The 21257-nt window shown below is 39.6% G+C and overlaps 3 protein-coding genes across 3 annotated transcripts; 2 read left to right on the top strand and 1 right to left on the bottom strand.

Annotated features, from left to right (window-relative positions):
* The first annotated feature begins 2162 nt into the window (after positions 1-2162).
* Positions 2163-9266, top strand: LOC144640370 (ATP-binding cassette sub-family C member 4-like). Its single transcript, XM_078499542.1, has 6 exons — positions 2163-2726; positions 2990-3369; positions 4161-5416; positions 6066-6630; positions 7422-7555; positions 8026-9266. The coding sequence occupies exons 1-6, from the start codon at positions 2163-2165 to the stop codon at positions 8937-8939; spliced, it is 3813 nt and encodes a 1270-aa protein (XP_078355668.1). The 3' UTR covers positions 8940-9266.
* Positions 9267-9359: 93 nt separating this feature from the next.
* Positions 9360-16777, bottom strand: LOC144642445 (RNA/RNP complex-1-interacting phosphatase-like). Its single transcript, XM_078501400.1, has 10 exons — positions 16591-16777; positions 14289-14364; positions 14066-14115; positions 13719-13818; positions 12923-13002; positions 12616-12662; positions 12273-12333; positions 12035-12081; positions 11447-11522; positions 9360-10754 (listed from the first exon to the last, which is right to left on the bottom strand). The coding sequence occupies exons 1-10, from the start codon at positions 16713-16715 to the stop codon at positions 10202-10204; spliced, it is 1215 nt and encodes a 404-aa protein (XP_078357526.1). The 5' UTR covers positions 16716-16777; the 3' UTR covers positions 9360-10201.
* Positions 16778-16800: 23 nt separating this feature from the next.
* On the top strand, positions 16801-21257 carry LOC144642446 (reactive oxygen species modulator 1-like). Its single transcript, XM_078501401.1, has 2 exons — positions 16801-17025; positions 20938-21257. The coding sequence occupies exons 1-2, from the start codon at positions 16913-16915 to the stop codon at positions 21044-21046; spliced, it is 222 nt and encodes a 73-aa protein (XP_078357527.1). The 5' UTR covers positions 16801-16912; the 3' UTR covers positions 21047-21257.

Genomic DNA, 21257 nt, shown 5'->3' with positions numbered 1-21257 from the left:
TGTTTCACGTTGAAAGAAACGGAGCGAAGCCGATGGAATTTGTTTAAAAGACTTCTGAATTTTGAGGTGGCAGGCGGCAATTGCACTGTGTTACTATCAGCAAGTACTACAAAACAACCACTCCAAATGTGATCATTTTGGATCGTGATTGACTCCAGTTGGAATGCAGCTTTGAGGTAAGTTGTTGTGATTTTATACGCTTGTAGATTTTAACATTAATTCCATCTGCAGCCAGCAAGTGAGACTAATTGAACATTTTGCACACTTCAAGTACCTTAGTTTGTAAGCCTGTGAAATCGGCGGCGAATTTCCTCTTTCCGCAAAAAAGACGAAAATTCGGCTGCGTCATTCTACCAGACAGTCCATTTCGGCAACTAACCTCAAATCATGCACTGTTTAATACGACATCTTGACAACTCTGATTGCTCAAGTCTAGTTTACTGTCAGAATCAAAGGCACTGTACCATAACGCATAACGCCGGGTCAAAGTATAGCACTAACTCAGAATAAGAAACATTTGAGGCTGAAAAACACCAAAGGTTACGCAAATCAGTCCAGCAATTTAGCAGAGCTTGGAACTTAAATTGACTTTGTTGGCTGAAATATACACAAAAGAATTACAAGTTGAATATATGGGAGGGTTGCACATGCTTCATTGAAGCCTAAAGGCATGCCAAGCTTCTGTGATGTCGGCATACAAATTCTCTAAACAGGTACCCATAACATTTCTTATGTTAACGTCGTGAGTTGAAGACAGTTTTCCGGCTAAGATTTTCAGTTTCTAACGACAACTCAAAAATTGAGAAACATCTTCACCTCCTGCACTTTGCCATCATTATAGTCGAACTTAAGCTATAACCAGAAATATGCGATGTATAGGTCTTATATAAGAAATTGAAAAAATGGGAACAGAAATATCAATTCTGAGCGGTGAAATTCGCGTCATCATAGTGGTTATTGGCAAGCTAAATCGAGAGGAACGGCGTCTTTTCATCATAACCACAGCCAATTTACATTGAAATTATTGTTATTCTGATTTTCATCAAGTTCAAAATTCTTCCCTCCCTAGAAAATTTTACGTAATGTGTTCATTACTTGCTATTATGGTTCAGTACCCTTAAAAATAATCAGTTGCGCAAATGCCGGTATACTGAGTTGAACTAAACCAAAACAAGAATAACAAGGGGATTACATTATATAGAGTCATTCTGGTATGTGATTTCAGTACGGTTCACTGCTTCCATTGTAGTTCCCTGCCGGCGCCGAAAACAATTTTCTCTTCTTTTGAAATATCAATTCTTGGTTTGCAACCACGTGACAAGGCGGCCATGTTGGTTGACAAAACAATAAAACATGTTTTCGAGAATTTGCACGATAAAATAGTTTAGTTCCCAACGGAGGGAAACGCTTTGTTCTTGTCATCCAACATGGCTGCCGTGACGTCAGCTGCAAACCGGGCAATACAACCGTTAGCTGTGAAAAAACTGACCAAAGGAGGCTAGGGGATTAGGAGCTGGGGGGGTGTAAAATGTATGCGAAGCAGACATACCTAACCTAGGACATTTGAAAATAGTTCTTCAAACAAGGCAGACTCTTTTGAGAATTAATGAAGGCTCTTAAAAAAAGAAGCCTACAAAAAAGAAGCACTTTGATAGTAAGACTTATTCTTCTCTTGTGTTAACAAAAAACTTCTCCATCGCGTAGGGAAAGGACGAACCTATACTGGTCTTAAATGAGTCAAGGCTATTTCCCACAAGTATTTTGTTGACAACAAAAGGAGAAACGAATTCACTTTCTCTACGCCATAGTACAATCATTTCAATTTGTACATGCATAATGAGGAGTTTAGTGTCTAAAGAAATAACTGTTGTACTGCCTCGGGAGAAAGTCAATAAACACTTATTTTACCGTTAACTTAGGTTACAAAAGGGAAAATAACTATACTCGTGCAGTGAACTTATGTTACGACTAATAGCAGAAGTAACATTCTGGTAATAGCCTTTATTCAGAAACAGTTTTGTTCCGACAAAGCTGGGCTAACACTTACGCTCTAAATGAACATGCCTTCTAGCTAAGTTGCTTTTATACAAACAAAGTTTTTCCTTTTAAAGAACCCTCTTTTCTTCGGTTTATTGCAGGAGCTGTTAAGGCGTTAAGGCGACATGTTCAACGCCACACCTCAGCACTCCTACAGCAGGGTCCCTGTGGAACCGCAAGATGAGCACAAGAAAAGAGCCTCAGGGGAACCATCTTTATGGTCACGTGTTACGTTTCGCTGGGTAGCTGGAAGACTGAGCACCACTGACCAGCAATCACACGATGGACCAACATTCAATGTTCCCAACCAACGCTCAGCTTGGTGGAATTTAAGAAACCTCCGTCACGCGTGGATTGAACACGCACGATCCGCGCAGACACGCAATGAAGATCCAAAGTTATGGAGGGCCGTGGTCTCGTTTGCCTTAGCTGAGGATTTCCGGCGACTGTTTTTCTTGCCAATTTTCATCCTGTGCGCTCGTGTTGTTCAACCCGCCATGTTTACCGCTATTCTTTCAGTTCACCCGTTCATGCTGTATGACTCGGCTGTTCCGTGGATTTGTGCAGTAATCGCTATCTTCTGGCTTGCTGTCTCTCTCGAGGGATTCCTGCGCAGCCATTATGCATACTTTGCGCATTTGACAAGTTCATCGGTGAAATCTGGTTTGACTGGTTTAGTCCATGATAAGGTAATCCACAAAGTACATTTCAATAGCCACTGTATACAACAAAAATAAACAGCCCCACCTAAAAGTACTACGTAAAGCATTTTGTTTAGCGGAATGATGGGGTTCAAACGCAAAAATTAACTTGTTCATAAACTCTTTAAAAAATAAAAATTTTAGTTGTTTGAATATCATGCATCTTCTCTGATGCAACGAGGAGGGCAGACGACAAAAAAGGACAGAAAAAGACCTTTTCAAATCAAAACTAACACTGATTTCTTTGCCAGATTCTGCGTCTCAAAGAAACAAATGTTGCTGATTACGCAAGCAGTCACGTGATGAATTTGATATCCAAAGACTTAGATCCTATTGGTCAGTGTGTGCACTTGGTCCCATTCCTCTTCACCGCACCTGTGGAGCTCCTGGTCATGTCTTTGTTGTTGCTTGTGATGATTGGCTGGGAAGCGTTAATTGGAATCGCCTACATGCTGCTCTGTACGCTACTACGCTGTGGGGTGGGGAGAGTTTACAGGAAGCTGCGCCGCAGTACCGCATTCTTTACTGACCAGCGGCTTCTCCTCTTGAGTGAAGTTATTTCTGGCATCCGAGCAATAAAGATGAATGTGTGGGAAGGAGTGTTTGAGAATCTCTTCAAAAATATTCGAAGGTTTGTATCACGACACGCGTACTTTCTGTTACTGTCACTGTTACTGTCATTGTCACTATCACTGTCAATCAATGCCACTGTCACTGTCGCTGTCAATCAATGCCACTGTCACTGTCACTGTTATTGTCACTGTCACTGTATATCACTTCCACTGTCACTGTTACTGTCGCTGTCAATCACTGTCACTCTTTCTGTCACTTTCACTCAGTCACTGTTACTGTCACTATCACTGTCAATCAATGCCACTGTCACTGTCACTGTTATTGTCACTGTCACTGTATATCACTTCCACTGTCACTGTTACTGTCGCTGTCAATCACTGTCACTCTTTCTGTCACTTTCACTCAGTCACTGTTACTGTCACTATCACTGTCAATCAATGCCACTGTCATTGTCATTGTCATTGTCACTGTCACTGTCAATCACTGCCACCGTCACTGTTACTGTCACTGTCACTGTCAAACAATGTCACTGTCGCTGTTACTGTCAAACACTGCCACTGTCACTGTCACTGTTGCTGTCACTGTCACTGTCAATCAATGCCAGTGTTACTGTTACTCACTGTCACTATCCCTGTCACTTTTACTAACACTATCATTGTATCACTGTTACTGTGATTTACGGTCACTGTCACTTTCACTGTTACTTTTACTTTACAATTTATCAATACCATCGACATTTTATAATCTTCACTCTTCTTCTTCCCTGAACTGAACATGCTAACAAAATGTGTAATGCTGTATCAAAACGTTTGTTACTTAAGTACTAACTTTATGTGTTTTTCATGACAGAAAAGAGCTGCCTTACGTCAAGAGAAAAATTTTGTTTCTTGGTGCCCTGCTGTCTGTTCAACACGCTGTCCCGATCATTAGCTCGCTGGTTTCCATAGCAACGTTATTGTTACGAGGAAAAGAACTGACGCATATCAGTGTATTTCTAATCATATTAACAATGTACATCCTAGACTCTTCGTGCGGTGATGCGTTCGCCAAAGGAACAGAAGTCCTCATTAGAACACTGGCTCGCCTCAACAGAATAGAACAATTCCTTGCCGACGACTTTCCGTCATTAACATTTTACGAAAACACAGCAAATCGTCCCGAGGAGAGGACAGAAGTGAGATACAGTGGAGGTGGGACCCCTCCCTCTAACAATTCTCCTCGTCTTTCTCTTAACGGAGTTTGCTGTGAGCGTGAATATGACGTAGCTGATATTGAACTAAACTACATCACTTTCAGTTATGAAGGCGCTCACCTGGTGGCACTCACAGGGCCTCCGCAAGCAGGGGCCGGCACTTCTTTAGTTTTTGAGGCCATACTCAAAGAAGTACCTTTAACCAGAGGGCGAATAGTCCAGGATGGCAGACTTGCGTATGTTGGTCAGAAACCGTGGATATTTTCAGGAACTATTCGCGAAAACATTCTCTTTGGGGAGCCATACAGAGAGGAGCGCTACTTGATCGTTTCAAGAGCCTGTAAACTAGATGAAATCATTGGAACTTTACCGAATGGCGATATGACAATTATTGGAGACAGCGGTATTAAGCTAACCCTTGGTGAGCTGGAACGTTTAAATGTAGCACGTGCAGCTTATTCCTCAGCGTCAATCATCCTATTAGATGATCCTCTCAGTCACGTGGACACAGCACTAGCCAATCAAATATTTGACGAGTGCATCAATGGTTTCCTATCGCCACGTTTGCGTCTCGTGGCCACGCGCCGAGCGGATTTCCTCGAGAGATCTCCTCGCGTACTACTGATGACGGATGGTATTATTATAAGAGAAGGATCGTTTGCTAAAATTCAGGAATCCGGTGAGAACCTCGCATGGTTACAGACAAAAAGTAGCCACGGACCAGAGGACGGTGAAGAGCTGGAGCGAACTACGTCTGTTGGAATCCAGTTAGCTTACCAAGATGAAGTTAGAGAGGAAAAGGTTATTGGCCGCGAGACAGAAGGATTTGCTGTATATCTGAGATACGCGAGAGAAGCGGGGTGGCTACCATTGCTGATAATCATCGGTGTCTTGTTGATAGCAGCTCCAGGAGGTATGTATATCCTATTTTATACCATGCCATAGAAAATACAGCCAATCAGAATACAGGAAAGCCGTTGTATATTCGACGGTATTCAACCCAACCTTCCCATCGTGCGCTGCGATCTTATTCTCAATGAAATTTAGTGAGCGTATTTTCTATGGCATGGTATAAAATAGCACTTGTATTTTCTTCGTATACACACGAGCCTTTAGGCGAGTGTGTATACCGAGAAAATACAAGTGACTCGTGGGATATTCCATAGTATACCACTCGAAAGCGTTGCATAACTAGTATATAGACCCGCTTCCACTACGTCAGGGGGGGTGCTTATTTTACGTTTGAGAACATACACACATGGGGTATGCATACTGCCAAAAGCCTGAACCCCTACCTATCTTCACTACCTCACCTCTTCCCAGGATAGATCGCTAGAACACCTACCATGCTGTAGTATATGAAGAATTTACGGCTCTGATCCAATGAAACGGCGGGGGAATAAGTATATCTTTACAGGATAATTTTCTCTAATTTTCTTGGACCAACCTTTGCTAAGTCAAACAATAAAAAGTGTCAGATTCCTACAAAATACCAAAACCTTATGTGGCCGCATGTGTACTAAGACTGACATCTTTCACTGACGCTGAGATTTCTTTCACAGCTGTCCTTTCTGCCCTCGGTATTTGGTTTGCACGGATTGCGGACCTTTCCCTGGACTTCCAATACCATAACTTTAGCCTGTCTACAGCGTTCGTGGGAGGCTTTGTCCTGCTACTCCTTCTTAGAGCTCTATTCCTCCTCACGTGTGGGATCAGATCTTCCCGAAGAATCCACGACAGAGCTATATCTACGCTGCTAAAGGCGCCAGTCCAAGATTTTGAAGCTGGAAATAAAGATGCAATTCTGAAGGTGTTTTCTAAAGATATTGAATGTCTGGACGAGAAGCTTCCTCCTGACATTCTAAGATTCTTTCAGTCGGTGATCGAGCATGCGGCAGTAGCGGTTATCATCAAGGTCACCGCACCATGGTCGATCCTTGCCGCTATACCCGCCTTTCTGATCGTATTTTTTATTGCAAGGTATTATCTTGGCTTGGAGCGACACGCCAGAGAGATAGCGAGCCGCACTTTGAAGCCTCTCTTGACACATTTTTCTGACGTCATTTTGGGCGCTGTCACGATCAGAGCTTGTCAGAAAGAAAAGTTCTTCACAAAGAATTTTTTCAGGTCAGTTTTGATAGCCATAACATGGTAACGGGGAATAACTCCTTATCGATCCTTACATTTTCCTATGCCCCCTTTACTGAATCGTATTTGTATGACCTATGAGTTTTGTCTATGTCCGTGCCTACCAAGAGACCCCCCCCCCTGATCCCCCGAGTAAATACGGAAAGTAATTTCTTAAATGGTTGTCATGTTCTAGGAGGAATTTTGAAACTAATCGGTGGGAAACGTTACATTTGTCCATATTCGTGCCCCTTGTGGAAACTCTTCTCATTTTGTGTTGCCATTCTTTTAATCAGTGATTATTCATATTATTCATACAAACGAGAAGTTTAAGGAGAAATAGACTGCGTAGCAGGCGCCGTTTGTTTCTAGCGCGCTTATGGGAGAAACGCGAAAGGCGCGACAGGGCCACGCGAGGAAAAATCGCGATCGCGCACTCTTTTAAACGCGCTAAAAACTACACAGACGCCTGCTACTCAGGCTACAGGAGAAAAGAAAGAAAAATCTCTCATCGAGTAGATATGGGTATTCAACTACATGCAAAATTGCGTTGTAGCAGCAAGATGTATTAAACAATCTTTGCTTTACTTCTTTCTTTCTGGCCTCCCTGTCGCCCCCAGAGTCTTTGTTCCGTTTTTTCATAGCCTCGATGAGATCCTTTTGCGGCGGTTTTCTGTTTGCACATACCTTTACCTCCTTTGTATCTTTTCAACTTTACGTTGTCAGAAAAGAAGTGAAAGCTTCATAAAATATATATCTTTTAATTTATGCACCATTAAATACCTTTATAGGTTGCAAGATCAGCACACAACGGCAGGATGTATGCGGTCAGCGGCAGAACAGTGGTTAGCAGTGAGACACTTGGTTGTGATGTCACTGTTCATGTGTGTTGCCACTGTTATCGTCATTTTCACAAGTAACAGCAGTAAGTACCACTTGTCAGTCTTCATTTATGCTTTATCGTAACTGGACAGGATTGAGTGGACGCAAACATTCGAATGGGCTCCTGACATTTTCGCGGCGCCACTGCCGGGCGCGAGAGAGGACTGAAGCTACAGGGATTCCTTGGTGTTCCTGCTTGGTTTTATTTTGTGCGCACAAGTAACGACCAATCAGCGGCACTACACGGATCTCTGCAGAACTACGTCATCAGAATGGAATGTTTTGGGTTGGAGCCCAGACTTGTACCTCAGCTGGGAAGGAATAAGGCGCAGGAAGATAGAGACTGGGGGGATAATAAGGCTACGTTTGTCATGCTTGGATTCACAAAGACGTAATGGGTTTCTGTTCATTTATAGTGTAGATACAACGTACCCAAAGAACTTAAGGTACACAAGTATTGATCCAATTAGAACATAACGCCAGCTAACTAAAAACTCTTTCTTTTTCCCCCAGCCCTTGTCGCGTTGTCGTTGACCTTCGACAGGCAGCTTGTTGTGGGACTTGCCATCGTCCCTTTCTTGTTCACTGACATAGAACAAGACATGTCTTCGGCAGCCCAGCTGATGAGTTACTTCGACATGCGCTCCGAGCCTGGTTACGAAAATGACGCGAAGCCACCCGAAGATTGGCCGAGTGAAGGCGCCGTACGCATCAGTGACTCTTTATTGGCATTTACTCCTGGTCGTCGGCGAGTATCTTTTGAAACGTTCACCTTGGACATTGGACCAAGAGAGAAGGTTTGTATCACAGGCCAAAGAGGCGCAAATACAAGCTCACTTGCTGCTAAACTGATGCTAATATCGAAGGAATCGCATGGAGAGGTAATGGTCGATGAAATACCATTAACAAGCCTCGATCTCACAAAAGCACGGAAGGCATTCTGCGCGCTGCAGCGAGAATCATTCATATTTACAGCATCGCTGAGAAAAAATCTTGACCCAGAAGAAATTCATGAAGACTCTGAGTTATGGGACGCTTTGGAAGCTGTGAGAATGAAAGATTACGTGGAAGAACTTCCAAGGCAATTAAACTATATCATGACCCATCCATCGCGTTTTTCAGACTCTCAGCTCTTGCTTTTGTCTCTCGCCCGTGTTTTACTACAGAAAAAGCGGATCGTTATTCTGGATGAAGTGGTATCAACTGTTGACTTTAACACTTTGCGAATAATCAACGATGTCGTCAAGTATCAGTTACATAATTGCACGGTCATTACGGTTGCTTATGGACCGATCGGTCTGGAAACAGTTCTGTATCATGACCGTGTGATAATCATGGAAGACGGAAGAATTGTGGAGACGGACAGTCCACGAGCTCTGCTTGAGCAAGAAGATAGTTTTCTGTCAAGATTATTAACCCGCGTGTAACAAAATGTTTTTGTTTTAAACAAGCGTCGTTTCCCGAAAATCCTCGTGTTAGCACCCGAACACTTCCCGATTTTGTTAGCCAATCAGAAAATTGCACGAGTTCCCGGGAGTGTTGCGAAAATTGCATGAATACTTCTTTGCCAATCAGCAAAGTGTATATTTTTTTTGCGCAGTTTAAATTTCATGAAAAGCTTTCAAAATTAAACAAGTCGGTTGAAATTTTGCATTTGTGTTATGGAATACCGCATATAAGATGGTCAAAGTAGCGATGGTATGCGCTAAACATTGCTTTTTGTTATTGAAAATAAACTTTATCTTTATACTATTCTCATTTTATGTACTAGATCCACGGAACATCGCAATTATTTAACACCCTAAAATTCGACAATTAAAACTTCCTACACAACACATACTACGAGGTTTGCAGGGGCAAAGCAAACATGCAAGAGTTTTATTTTACTTCAAGCAAATATCGTGATCTGAATAAAAAGAAAATAAATTGAAAACCCAAATAGAAATAAGATAAATTCACAGTCCTGATGCTACGTAAGAGAATGTTCAACCATTCGTACTACAGAAAACCACGACGCAACGCCAAGAACGCCAACTCTAAAAGGCAAATTTACATTTCTGAAGTATCGCTTTAGCATCTAAATCCATTTATCATCTTTTTTAACTTCAGAACTATCTTATGGACGAGTCAATTTGCCGTCTTGGCTCACTTTCTTCATAAAAAAGACATTTGGTGATTTAACGCCGTTTTGCAGAGGACGGCTTCAAATTGTAACACGACGTGAAACGCACGTGCACATGAAGAGCTATCAATCAATGCTTAGCACGGCGGGTTATGGTTTTCTAAAATCAAAAAGTGCAATAAAACTTCCAAAAAAAAGAACGTACAACGCAAAATGTTACATTCCCCACAAAAGTATAAAACTTTAAATGTTGTTGAAGAAAATAGTAGGAGTAAGTCATTGTTAAAAAATAAAATCACAGGACTGAGCCCCTCCGTGGGGAGGCATGTTCCATTGTCGCCAAAAAAGTTCCTTGTGTTCCATTGTTCCCTAAAAGTATCTTTATTATCGATTTTTTTAATTCTTTTTCTTCAAAATATCAGAAAACACAGCTTTTGTTTCCGTGTTCCCAGCTTTATTTTCCTTTTGTTCCCAATTATGTTATGGCCTTGTTTCTTGAACCCCTGGGAGGGGCTCAGTACTCTTTCTGGCAGAAAAATGTCCGTAGCAACGACGAATTTTGTAAGTTTAATGTCTACTTTGGTGAGAGTAAGGTTTAGGTCGATCCCTTGAGGACGAAGATGTATTCCTGATCACGTGATCACGTCTGTAAGATCCCTCTCGGTTTCTCACGGGTTGGTAATCATCATAACCATAGCTTGCATAATTATTGTAATTATGGTAACTGCGATCACAATTGTGGCTATTATAACGAGAATAATTAAAATCATCATAATTATGATAGTTATTATCAAAGTTTCGATCATTATTATCATAATTATGATACCTATTATCAAAATTATGATAATTATTATCTCTGTGCTCATTGGTTGAGAACCTCCTTGATGCGTAGTTTCTGGACTGTGTATGGCTGCCTATGGGTTGATAACGGTCTTCATCGTGAAAATGTGATTTGAAGTCTTGATACTCGTTTTGATGCCTGCTGTACCGGGCCATACTCCAGTCGGTTCTTTCCTGCCTTGTAAAGGACTTTGTGCTTGTATGAAAATGTCTCGGTTTGTCAAATGAAGTATCTTGCCCTCTTCGTCGTTCTCCTTTTTGAATGTGAGATGAGACCTCGCTGCATAAAAAGAAAAATGGTTGATGAAATTATCAAAGAAAAGTTGTAAACTTAATAAAGCTTTTCAAGCCATTTTTAAAATGTAAATTAAAGGAAACATGAAGAGAAGAAAAAGAAAAGAAATAGCGTGACGTGACACTGAACCACGTGACGTGTCACCAAACAGCCTGCAGACTTATTACCGTATTTATTCGATTAAGCGCCCAACCTCGAATAAGCGCCCACCTCGAATAAGCGCCCACCTCGAATAACCGCCCACCCTTTAGGTAGGAAAAGTTTATAAGCGCTCAGCCTCGAATAAGCGCCCACCCCTACCTGCCTCATAGAAAACCCCTATGAACACACATGAGGAGTGTTGATTATTATTGAAATTGCGATTGAAATCGACAAGTACTACTAAAAGGCTCGCGCGAAGACCGAGTTTTCTGGAAAAACTTTAAATAAACAGTTAAAGTTTTGCGTTGGTACATCTTCATGTTTCATTATTATTCATTGTTTTGTTGCAAACTAAAGTAACCAGTTGCTAAAAATGGTGAAAATCTAATAAGCGCCCACCTCGAATAAGCGCCCACTCTCAGGGTCAAAAAATTTAATAAGCGCCCAGTGCGGTAAATCGAATAAATACGGTATGTGACACCAAACACAGCGTGACTAGGCTAGCCCATTGCCAATTAGTCACTAAATTAACTCACGTTTTCGCCGTTTTCTTCTTAAGATCGTCCAGGTAAGTTTCACGCTCCATAGGATGTCCTCTAGCTACATTGAATGCTGGTAAAAGAATTAAACTTGTTTCAAGTACAAACCTTTTCTGGCATTACAAACTGAAACCTATAACTTGTCAGACTCATGCACCCAGGCCGACTTGCTCACACTGTCAGAGCTTATCTCGGTTTCTGTGGCGTGAAGCAACTAGAAGTATTTCTACTCCCTCTGCATGGAATGCTCGTCCATGACATGTGTCCCCCAGCGATTTTGTCAGGGTTTGTTAACAGATCTCTGCACCTCGTTTTAGGGTTTCCTTAGGGATTTTGGGTACCGAACGTGATATGTCAAAATTCAAATAGTAACCTTAGCGCTTGCAGTTCTTATACAGAGAAAATGTAGCAAACCACCTTAAAGTTGTGCTATATAATAAATGGTTGATGCTACAGCATGTACTATTGAGTTATGGATGCACTTGGGAGGTTTGCTAAGCACTCAAGATGTTAGAGTTACCTGACTGAGGCGATACTCTCACTCAATAGTGTACACCATGGGGTTTACCATTTGTTAATTCTCACCTTCAATAGCCTTTTCTGGTGTGTATCCTCTGCATTCAATAAGATACCTAGCATGGAACAGTAAATGTATTCAAATGTGTAGAATATAAATTTGTTTTTCTATCACTGTAATATATTTTTAAAAACACAACAACGCATACTGTAATATAGTAATAACATACACCAGTACATGTATTATTGCCAGTTACAATCACACAAATATATTTTGCATGTCAGTATATAAGTCATCTTAACTTACCTACAAACAATATAACCAGCTCTGTTTAGGCCATGAGTGCAGTGAACTCCAATAAGATCATCTGAAAAGAAATCAAACATTTATAACCTGTCACTTTTAGATGTACATGTACCCTCTCGACATTTCACCGAGTGAGTCAAGGCACTGAAAAGGGAAAGTGTCTTGCTTGCCAACCTACAACAACACAGTTGATTAGGAACTTGGCCAGGTTGTTGCATTAATTTGTTGTTGTTGTTGCTGCCAAAGTTAATGGTTGACAACATACAAGTGTAAATCGACAGCAATCTTTATCTTCTTGTCAAATAAAAAGAATAATGAACATTATAACAGCATCTTTTTTTACCTGAGTTGGTATTCTTGGCCAAAAATGTACAGGCTTCAGCCTTAAACCTTAAAGAGATAGATGATATAATGATTAGATAAATGGGACAGCCATCTTGAAGGTTTTTGTTCATATCAACTCAAGAATAATTTTCACTGAAAAGATTTTCCTGTCATAATTATTCCTGTCTCAATTTTTTCAACTGACATGTATACTGTGTTAATGTACATTCATGTAAAAGACAGATACCTCAGAATTAGTGCTTTGGCAGAAGTTCACCAGTTTTGCTCCAACCTAGAAGCTAATCCCAGAATACGAGAATTCTTACCCTGACACCACATCATCATTTGGTATTTCTTTTCCAACACATTTTATCTTACGATAAAGTATCCCATGGTTAAACAACTCCTAAGGGAATAAAAATGTGTGAATTGTTGCTGTTTTAGTAGAAATTAAGAGCATCAGTAAAATGACTTGCCCAGTAGTTCAAGACTAGAGATGTGTAGTTCTAGACTAGAGATGTGTAGTTCTAGACTATAGATGTGTAGTTCTAGACTAGGAATGTGTAGTTCTAGACAAGTGATGTGTAGTTCTAGACTAGAGATGTGTAGTTCTAGACTAGAGATGTGTAGTTCTAGACTAAAGATGTGTAGTTCTAGACTAGGAATGTGTAGTTCTAGACAAGTGATGTGTAGTTCTAGACAAGGGATGTGTAGTTGTAGACTAAGGATGTGTAGTTCTAGACTAGAGATGTATAGTTATAGACTAGGGATGTGTCATTCTAGACTAAGAATGTACAGTTCTAAACTAAGGATGTGTAGTTCTAGACTAAAGATGCATAGTTCTAGACTAAGGATGTGTAGTTCTAGACTAAAGGATGCATAGTTCTAGACTAAGGATGTGTAGCTCTAGAATAGGGATGTGCCATTCTAGACTAGAGATGTGTAGTTCTAGACTAGGGATGCGTAGTTCTTGACAAGTGATGTGTAATTCTAGACTAGGGATGTTGCCTGGCAACACATTGCATCAACTTGATGGCATGTTGACAAAGTGCTAAGTAAACTTAACTTCCAATCAGTAGAAGCAAAAAGCATCCATTCTAACATTTCTCTGATCTTACATACCCTGCTGTCATAATATCTGTTGGTATTGGTAAAGTCTACCACCATTCCAAGTTTTATGTTTTTCTGATTAAGATGATTCAACAGATCTACTGGTGTAAATCTTAAAAACAAAGTAAGGACAAAAATTAGTTATTAATTAACTATTTTAAAAGTTTGTCTGAAACTTTCAAACATGATAAAATTAATTCATTAATCAAATTGCTAATTATTTTAAATTAATTAAATTCAAAATCTTTTAAAAGAGCTTTGGCAGAAGAGAACAGACTATGTAGTCATACAGCATATTACATACATACAATGAACAAACATACATGATTTATTTGTTTACGCAGGTCGGTATTCCTTACCTTTCGTGTGGTTTTATTCCATTGTCAAGCTCACTTTCATTATCATATCGCTGCAATAAACAAACATCTTTACAAATTAAGCTATATAATAACAGAGTAAGTAGAGGGAGACCTTTACTAGCTCTGACGATAAGCATCAAACAAACTACACTTGTAAACACTGTACGTGTCTACTTCCTGTACTTAAGTAAAACCCTGTATCGCTTATTGTTATTTTTCTTACATTTGATAGAGGTGTCTTAAAAGCAATTATCCTTTCCCCTGTTATAGGGACACCACAAGGTTTATAATCACGCCACCTAAAACATAATAATTATGCATTAATTCACAACTATAACATCAAAAGTACATGATAAGTGTCTGTATGACTACAGAGCTATAGCTACACAGTCAAACCTCTTAACATGTACAGACACCAAAGACACCAAACGGACAGAGCTGACTGTCCATGTTATTGAGGTGCTTGTATTTTAGAGTATCCTTGCACACTGTAGATGAGATTTTCTGAAGGAGCTTGGCTTCAAAAGTCATTTCTAAATGGTTTGCTTTTTAGCATCCTTTTATGAGGCCTTCCATTGGGGGTAGCCATGTCGCAATGTCGCATGTTTTTTTAGGACCCATGTCGCCTAACCAACAGCTTTAAATGTCGCTGTCGTTTTTTACCCTATTGTGTCGTGTCACATTTCAGTGCTGTAATGATGTCGCTTGTCGCTGTTAAAATGTTTGACTGTGTCGCCAGTATTCAGGGTCATGTCGTTTGTCGCTTTTAACCCTTGGAAGGCCTCTTTTAATCTCTTGAATATTTCTGAAGGGGCTGCGAAAAGGTGGCTATTTTTGATCAGAGAACAAAGGAACATGTGGGCACTCTTTTTTGGGAGGGGGGGGGAATTTGGAATTGTGTTGTTTTCAGGGGGAAGGTAAATACAAATTGGATTGTGGTTTGTCTGGGAGCAAGTGAATTGTCCATATCTTAGAGGTGTCTTTATCCATATTTAGATGATCAGCTGTACTTGAGAGTGAATGAGTTGTGATAAAAATTGATATTTTGTTTAAAGCCAGTTTGATTTTGATTTTACTTTGTTTCAGAATACGGTAATGATGAGGCTAACCAGGCGTAGTCAATCGATAGAAATCGATATCGGAAATCAATCGATATAATCGATATCTATCAATATCAATCGGTGATTGATATCGATTGAAATCGGTAATCGATAACAATCGAACTCACAGAAAAAAATTTATTGATTGTTATCGATTGTAAAAATCGGTAATAATCGATAGCAATCAACAGTAATCGATAACAATCACTAATCCCAAGGAACCCCCGGAGCGGCTGGAGGTGTATTCGTTTCAAACATATTAGATAGCGTTACAGACCTTAACAGTAAAACAATACGAGACTGGCGTTCAAATTGTAAAACATTTTATTATATCAGCATCTAGTCCTGTCGAAGTCCAGCCAGGGGTCCAGGCAGAATGTCCATCAAGATCCTCTTGGTTTGGGGTATTAATATATTTTAACTAGTCCATTCATCCCAGGAAGCGCTCAGAGCTCGACAGAGCACTGTCGATTGCATCTTGTAGCTCCTTTATGGCATGTTATGGCGTTCTCGCGTAGATGAAAGTTCAACTCGATCCTTCACTGATATGCACGGACATTGTAGCCCTCCCGAACGCTTCCATCTTTTTTTTTTTTAATTGCAACACAACGACATTCTTACAAAAGAAACTTACATTACTTACAAACACTAACGGCACATGCTACATTACAACTGCTTCTGCTAAACAACAATAAATATCATATATAGCTGATCTATTTACATTAATATATATACATCCATCTTTTTGCTTCATTAATAAATCATATGAATGGAGTTGCTATAGCAAGAGGAGACGGTTGTACACCCCTACTTTGGCCGCAATTTATTTACTTCCTTTTCTAATTTTGATCAGCGCTGAAGTATCGACAATGTTCTCGTTCTTTTAGTACAAGCTTTACAAACAAACAACATCGTGTCCATGTTTAACTTGTAGAAATTGACAAAAATGACTTCCGATAAAAATCGATAACAATCAATTACAATCGATAAACTAATCCTTATCGATTTCCGATCAATCGAACTCACAACTTTTTTTCTTTATCGATTCCTATCGAGTGGTATCGGAAATCGATATCAATCTTCGATTGGTATCGATTGCTATTGATTGTTATCGATTATCGGTTTATCGATTGACTACGCCTGGGGCTAAGGAAACCTTTGTCCATACTTCAACAATAAATGTCCATATCTCTGAATTTTTTGTTGATTGAGAGAACTGTGCAGTAGATGTTATATGGAATATGAATCATACACGTAACTATGCTGAGATAAATGTTATAAATGGAATGTATAAAGCTATGGAAATTAAACGTGCATGTGTTTTGTGATCTGGCTTGTGTGTGTACTCAACATATAGATTCAAATGACTTGAGATAAGTGATCAAAGACCTTCCACATAGACAAACTTCAAATAAATGCACTTACTTATCAGGGATCCTTTTGTCGATAACTGTCTCTGCGGTCATTTTTCTATAAAAACGAATAAACTTTACTGGTAAAATTCCTTCAACACGCACAAATCCCGGAAGCGGTCGTGAAAAGCGAAACATTTGGCAAAGGTGTACGCGATACAAACGCACAGCGGTTTTTTAGCTCAACACATGCGAACAAGAGACTAGTCACCAATCTACGGTCACCTCTTTCCTTCGCGTGTGGAACTTTCCGAGCTGATCTTTATTTCGGAAAACGTAATTTTCAGGATTTTTGGAGTTTGCACTGAGTACAGGAATAAAACAAGAAAATTACGATGCAACGAGCACCTCAGCCAAGCTGTTTTGACCGAGTAAAAGTGGGCTTCATGATTGGATTTGCTGTTGGTATGAGTTCTGCGGCGCTATTTGGAACCTACTCTGCTCTCAAGTAAGTTCACGTTTAAGAGATTGTTAGGTTTGTCTGTAGAAATTGTGTGAGAGCGTTTGGGATTTATAGTCCGATTTCGGCTTGTTTATACTTGTTCACGTTGATTGCGACTGTTATTTAGCGTAGTAGGCTCCAGGGAGGACTAGAAAGGTGCCATTTTTCTTTGTCTACAATCCCCCCCCCCCTCCTTCAAGGATGATATATTTTTATACCTGAGTTTTGGCGGGGGAGGAGGGGGAGGTGCATGGTGCAGTAAAAAAGTTGATGGATCAAGGCAAGGTGGGAAAGAATATTTATAGGGAACAGATGCACAAAAATGTCTGTAGGAACTCAATGGCTAACAATTATTTTACACAGTGAAAAGCAACCCTCCAAGTTTATTTTTAACTGCACGTGCAGTTCATGTTCTGCACTTACTTTTTTTTTTCTTAGTGACCAGACTGACGCCCCTGCAGGCCCGCTCGGCCAGGCTCGCGTCACGCAATGTTTGAAAGCCCACCTACTAATGGTCTTTACTTAGCATGTTTAGCGTGGAATGTTCTATTTTGAAGCGTTTGTCAAATATTAAAAAGTTTCACTTTCGATTGGCTAGACGTCGAGTCACATACTGTTTTAAAGCTATTAATCAGCTACATTTCAAATCTTTGCGAATCCTTTGGTCTTAACAAATTTAATAAGTGTAATCTTTTAATTTGGCTGTGTCACTGAATTGATTTAGTCTGAAAAAAAATTCCCTTCAAAAACATGCCCTCGGTAGGCTAGGGAAATTCCCACTGTGTGCGTGGAAATTTGGCCAGAATTTGCGTATAAGAAATTAATCGCAGTTGGAACAAGTCAGCCATGAAATGTCACACAAGGTGATTTCTTATCATCTTGTTTGTCAGTGGATACATATTAAGGTCACGCAGGACACTTGCAATCATTATGTATGTATTTATTTATAGAGTATGCACGAACTGAGGGGGGGGGGGGTGAGGAGGAATGGTCAAATGATATTTTCTGGAACAACAAAGTAGAGTCATTTCTATATACAGTATGAAGGTGCAAGTTGGTTAAAGGCTACATGGTGAAACTTAAAAATTGGCACAACCATGGCAACAAAATTTACAAAAAAATTGTCAACCTTTTGTGAACTTGCAAAATACTAGATTAAAAAAAAAGTAGACAGCAAGACCATACATCAGCCTTTAGGGACCAATGTTTTGTAAACTTTGTTCCTGAGAGTTTCATTCATGTGACTCAAATAATTTTGCAGTTATTTTCATTCTTGTATTTTTCCACTTTTTCCACTACAGTCAACTCTCTTTAACACGGACACCTTCGGGACTGGCAGCAGCTGTCTGTCTTAGAGAGGTGTCTGCTCTGTAAAGAGTCGGAGTAACATTACACCAGTAATTCTGAGATAATATTTAGCTAAACCTTTGCAGAGTGCAACAAACCTTTGCTAACTGCAACAAGACTAAAATAATAAAAGGACCATATTTGCTTGTTAGAGCAAAAATTGAGAGCTTCAACGCAAACTGTAAAACTGTTAGTGGAAAACGACCTCTCTAGTGCCCATACACATAAGCCAAAAAGTAATAAAAATATTGAAGATCCGATACCAAGATGAAAAGCGTTCTCTGGTAAAATATTTTAAAAATTATTAGCTTTCGACAGCCAGACTGCTGTCTTCGACGGATAAAAATGAAGCGATAAAATGGACCTAAAAATTTGAATATGACTAGCGAATCGCATAAATTAAAAAGTTAAAAGTATGTGTAAAAGAATGTAACTTTTAAATTAACTTTTTAATTTATCACTTCATTTTTATCTGTCGAAGACAGCAGTCTGGCTGTCGAAAGCTAATAATTTTAAAAATATTTTACCAGAGAACGCTTTTTATCTTTATACAAGAAAGTAATGTAATGCTTTTGGTTAGTAAGCTTGGTACACATATTATTATAATAATAATAATAAATAATTTGCTTATATTGCACAATTATCAATTTAAAAATTTTCAATTGCGCATTACAATACTAAAAATTTAAAATTTAAATTCACAAGCTAAAAAAGATTAAAATGTATATGACTATAAAAAGAAATGTACATGTACAATTAAAAAGCTTTTAAAAATAAAAAGGTCTTGATGGCTTTCTTGAAACTTTGCATAGATGACATGTCTCTTATTTCACTTGGAAGATCGTTCCATAATTTAGGGGCGGCCACATGAAAAGAGCGATCCCCAAGCGTTGCGAGTGATTTACATTGGCTATAATTAAGGCGTAAACCATTGTTGGAACGCAGGTAATGTCTTCCAGCAGTTTCTCTAACGGAAATAAGTTCACTTATGTAGGCTGGAGCAAGACCATGTACGGCTTTAAAAGTAATCAACAAAATTTTAAAAACTATACGATATCTAACAGGCAACCAGTGCAATGACTTGAGCAGAGGTGTGATGTGGCAATATCTGCTCTCCTGGAAAATCAATCGCGCAGCTGCATTCTGAACCCTTTGTAATTTTTGAAGATGGCGTTCAGGCACTCCAAATAGGAGACTGTTACAATAGTCAAGCCGGCTTGATATAAAAGCATGAATCAGTGTTTCTGTGCATTCTTTGGTTAAGAACCTTCTAATTCTTCTAATGTTGTAGAGATGATAGAACGCTGCGGAACTGGTCTTAGTGATATGATCCACCATAGATAAGTTTGAGTCAAGCCAGACTCCAAGATTCTTAACAGGAGATTGCGGAGCTATATTTGCATTACCGACTGTAATGTGCGAGACGTTCACTTTGGCAAGCTGCTGTTTTGTGCCAATCAGAAGAAACTCAGTCTTATCCTCATTCAGTAGTAGTTTATTATCATGCATCCAACTCCTGATGACCTGAATACAACGCTCGATGGCAGCAATAGCATCTGAGTGACCCGTTTCATCTGCAGGGCTAAAGGAGATGTAAAGTTGGGTGTCATCTGCGTAGCAATGGACAGATGGAAGAAAATCTTGAATGACATCTAGCAGCGAGCTCGTATAGATGGTAAACAAGAGCGGCCCAAGACAGGAGCCTTGAGGAACCCCGCAGTTCAAATAGAAACTCTCAGACTGACACCCACGAACCAATATCCACTGACAGCGTCCTGATAGATACGATCGGAACCACTCAAATGCCCTGCCTCCAAGTCTCCGCTTTTTGAGTGCCTTCAGCAAGATATCGTGGTCAACTGTGTCAAAAGCAGCGCTAAGATCTAACAGCACGAGTAGAGTTACATGCTGCTTATTCATATTTAGGAGGATGTCATTTTTGACTTTCAGGAGTGCAGTTTCAGTGCTGTGGTTCTCCCTGTAAGCCGATTGCGTGATCGGGTATAAGCCCACATCAACCATATGATCATGTATCTGATGAAAGACTGCCTTCTCCGTAAGCTTCGATAGGAAAGCCAAATTGCTAACTGGTCTGAAGTTCTTAAATGTAATATCGAGACCAGGCTATTATGATATACACATATCCTTAGGTCACTGACTAACTTTCCTTTAAGTTAATACGGAGTTTGGAAGTATTCTCACTAATAAAACATGATAAAAAACACTTCTCAAGTATCCGTTAATGATTTCAAAGTGACCATTGTCCGTCTTAGAGAGGTGTCCATCTTATATGGAGTTTGGTTACAGTAAAATTACTAAAAACGCCAGGGACCGTCACCAGGTGTCTGTCTTATGGAGGTGTCCGTCTTATAGAGGTGTCTGTTAAGAGAGCCGAGAGTTAATAATAATAATTTATACATTTATATGCGCTAACTTAAATCTGCCTGTTTACTATATGTTACTATATGTAAGTTGACTGTAAAGTAATTGTGTAAAACATTTTTTTTTTTTCAATTTTATTCAACTTGTTTGTTGAAAGTTTAGCTAATAGGGTTTTTTTTCCTTGTACAGATATGGACTAAGGGGAAGAGAGTTGGTCACCAGTATTGGCAAGATCATGCTTCAAGGAGGTGGAACATTTGGAGTATTCATGTCTGTTGGTACAGCTATCAGATGCTGACTGCTAAGAACATTACAGAGCCTCAGCCAGATTAACACTGAACTTTATAAACAGCAGTTATCAGGAGATTAATGTGAATGAGATGTGAAATAACACCCTGCAACAGTCTGCATCACTGTGTATGGCTTACAAAACATTGTAGCATATAATTTATAAAAAAAGTCCAACTGAAAACTAAGAAAAAAAAAGATAAATAAAAAGGGTTAGAAAT

This window comes from Oculina patagonica, chromosome 2 (genome assembly GCF_052425735.1).
Source record: "Oculina patagonica isolate OP01 chromosome 2, crgOcupat, whole genome shotgun sequence".
NCBI lineage: Eukaryota > Metazoa > Cnidaria > Anthozoa > Scleractinia > Oculinidae > Oculina > Oculina patagonica.
This window is presented reverse-complemented; position numbering and strand designations above follow the sequence as displayed.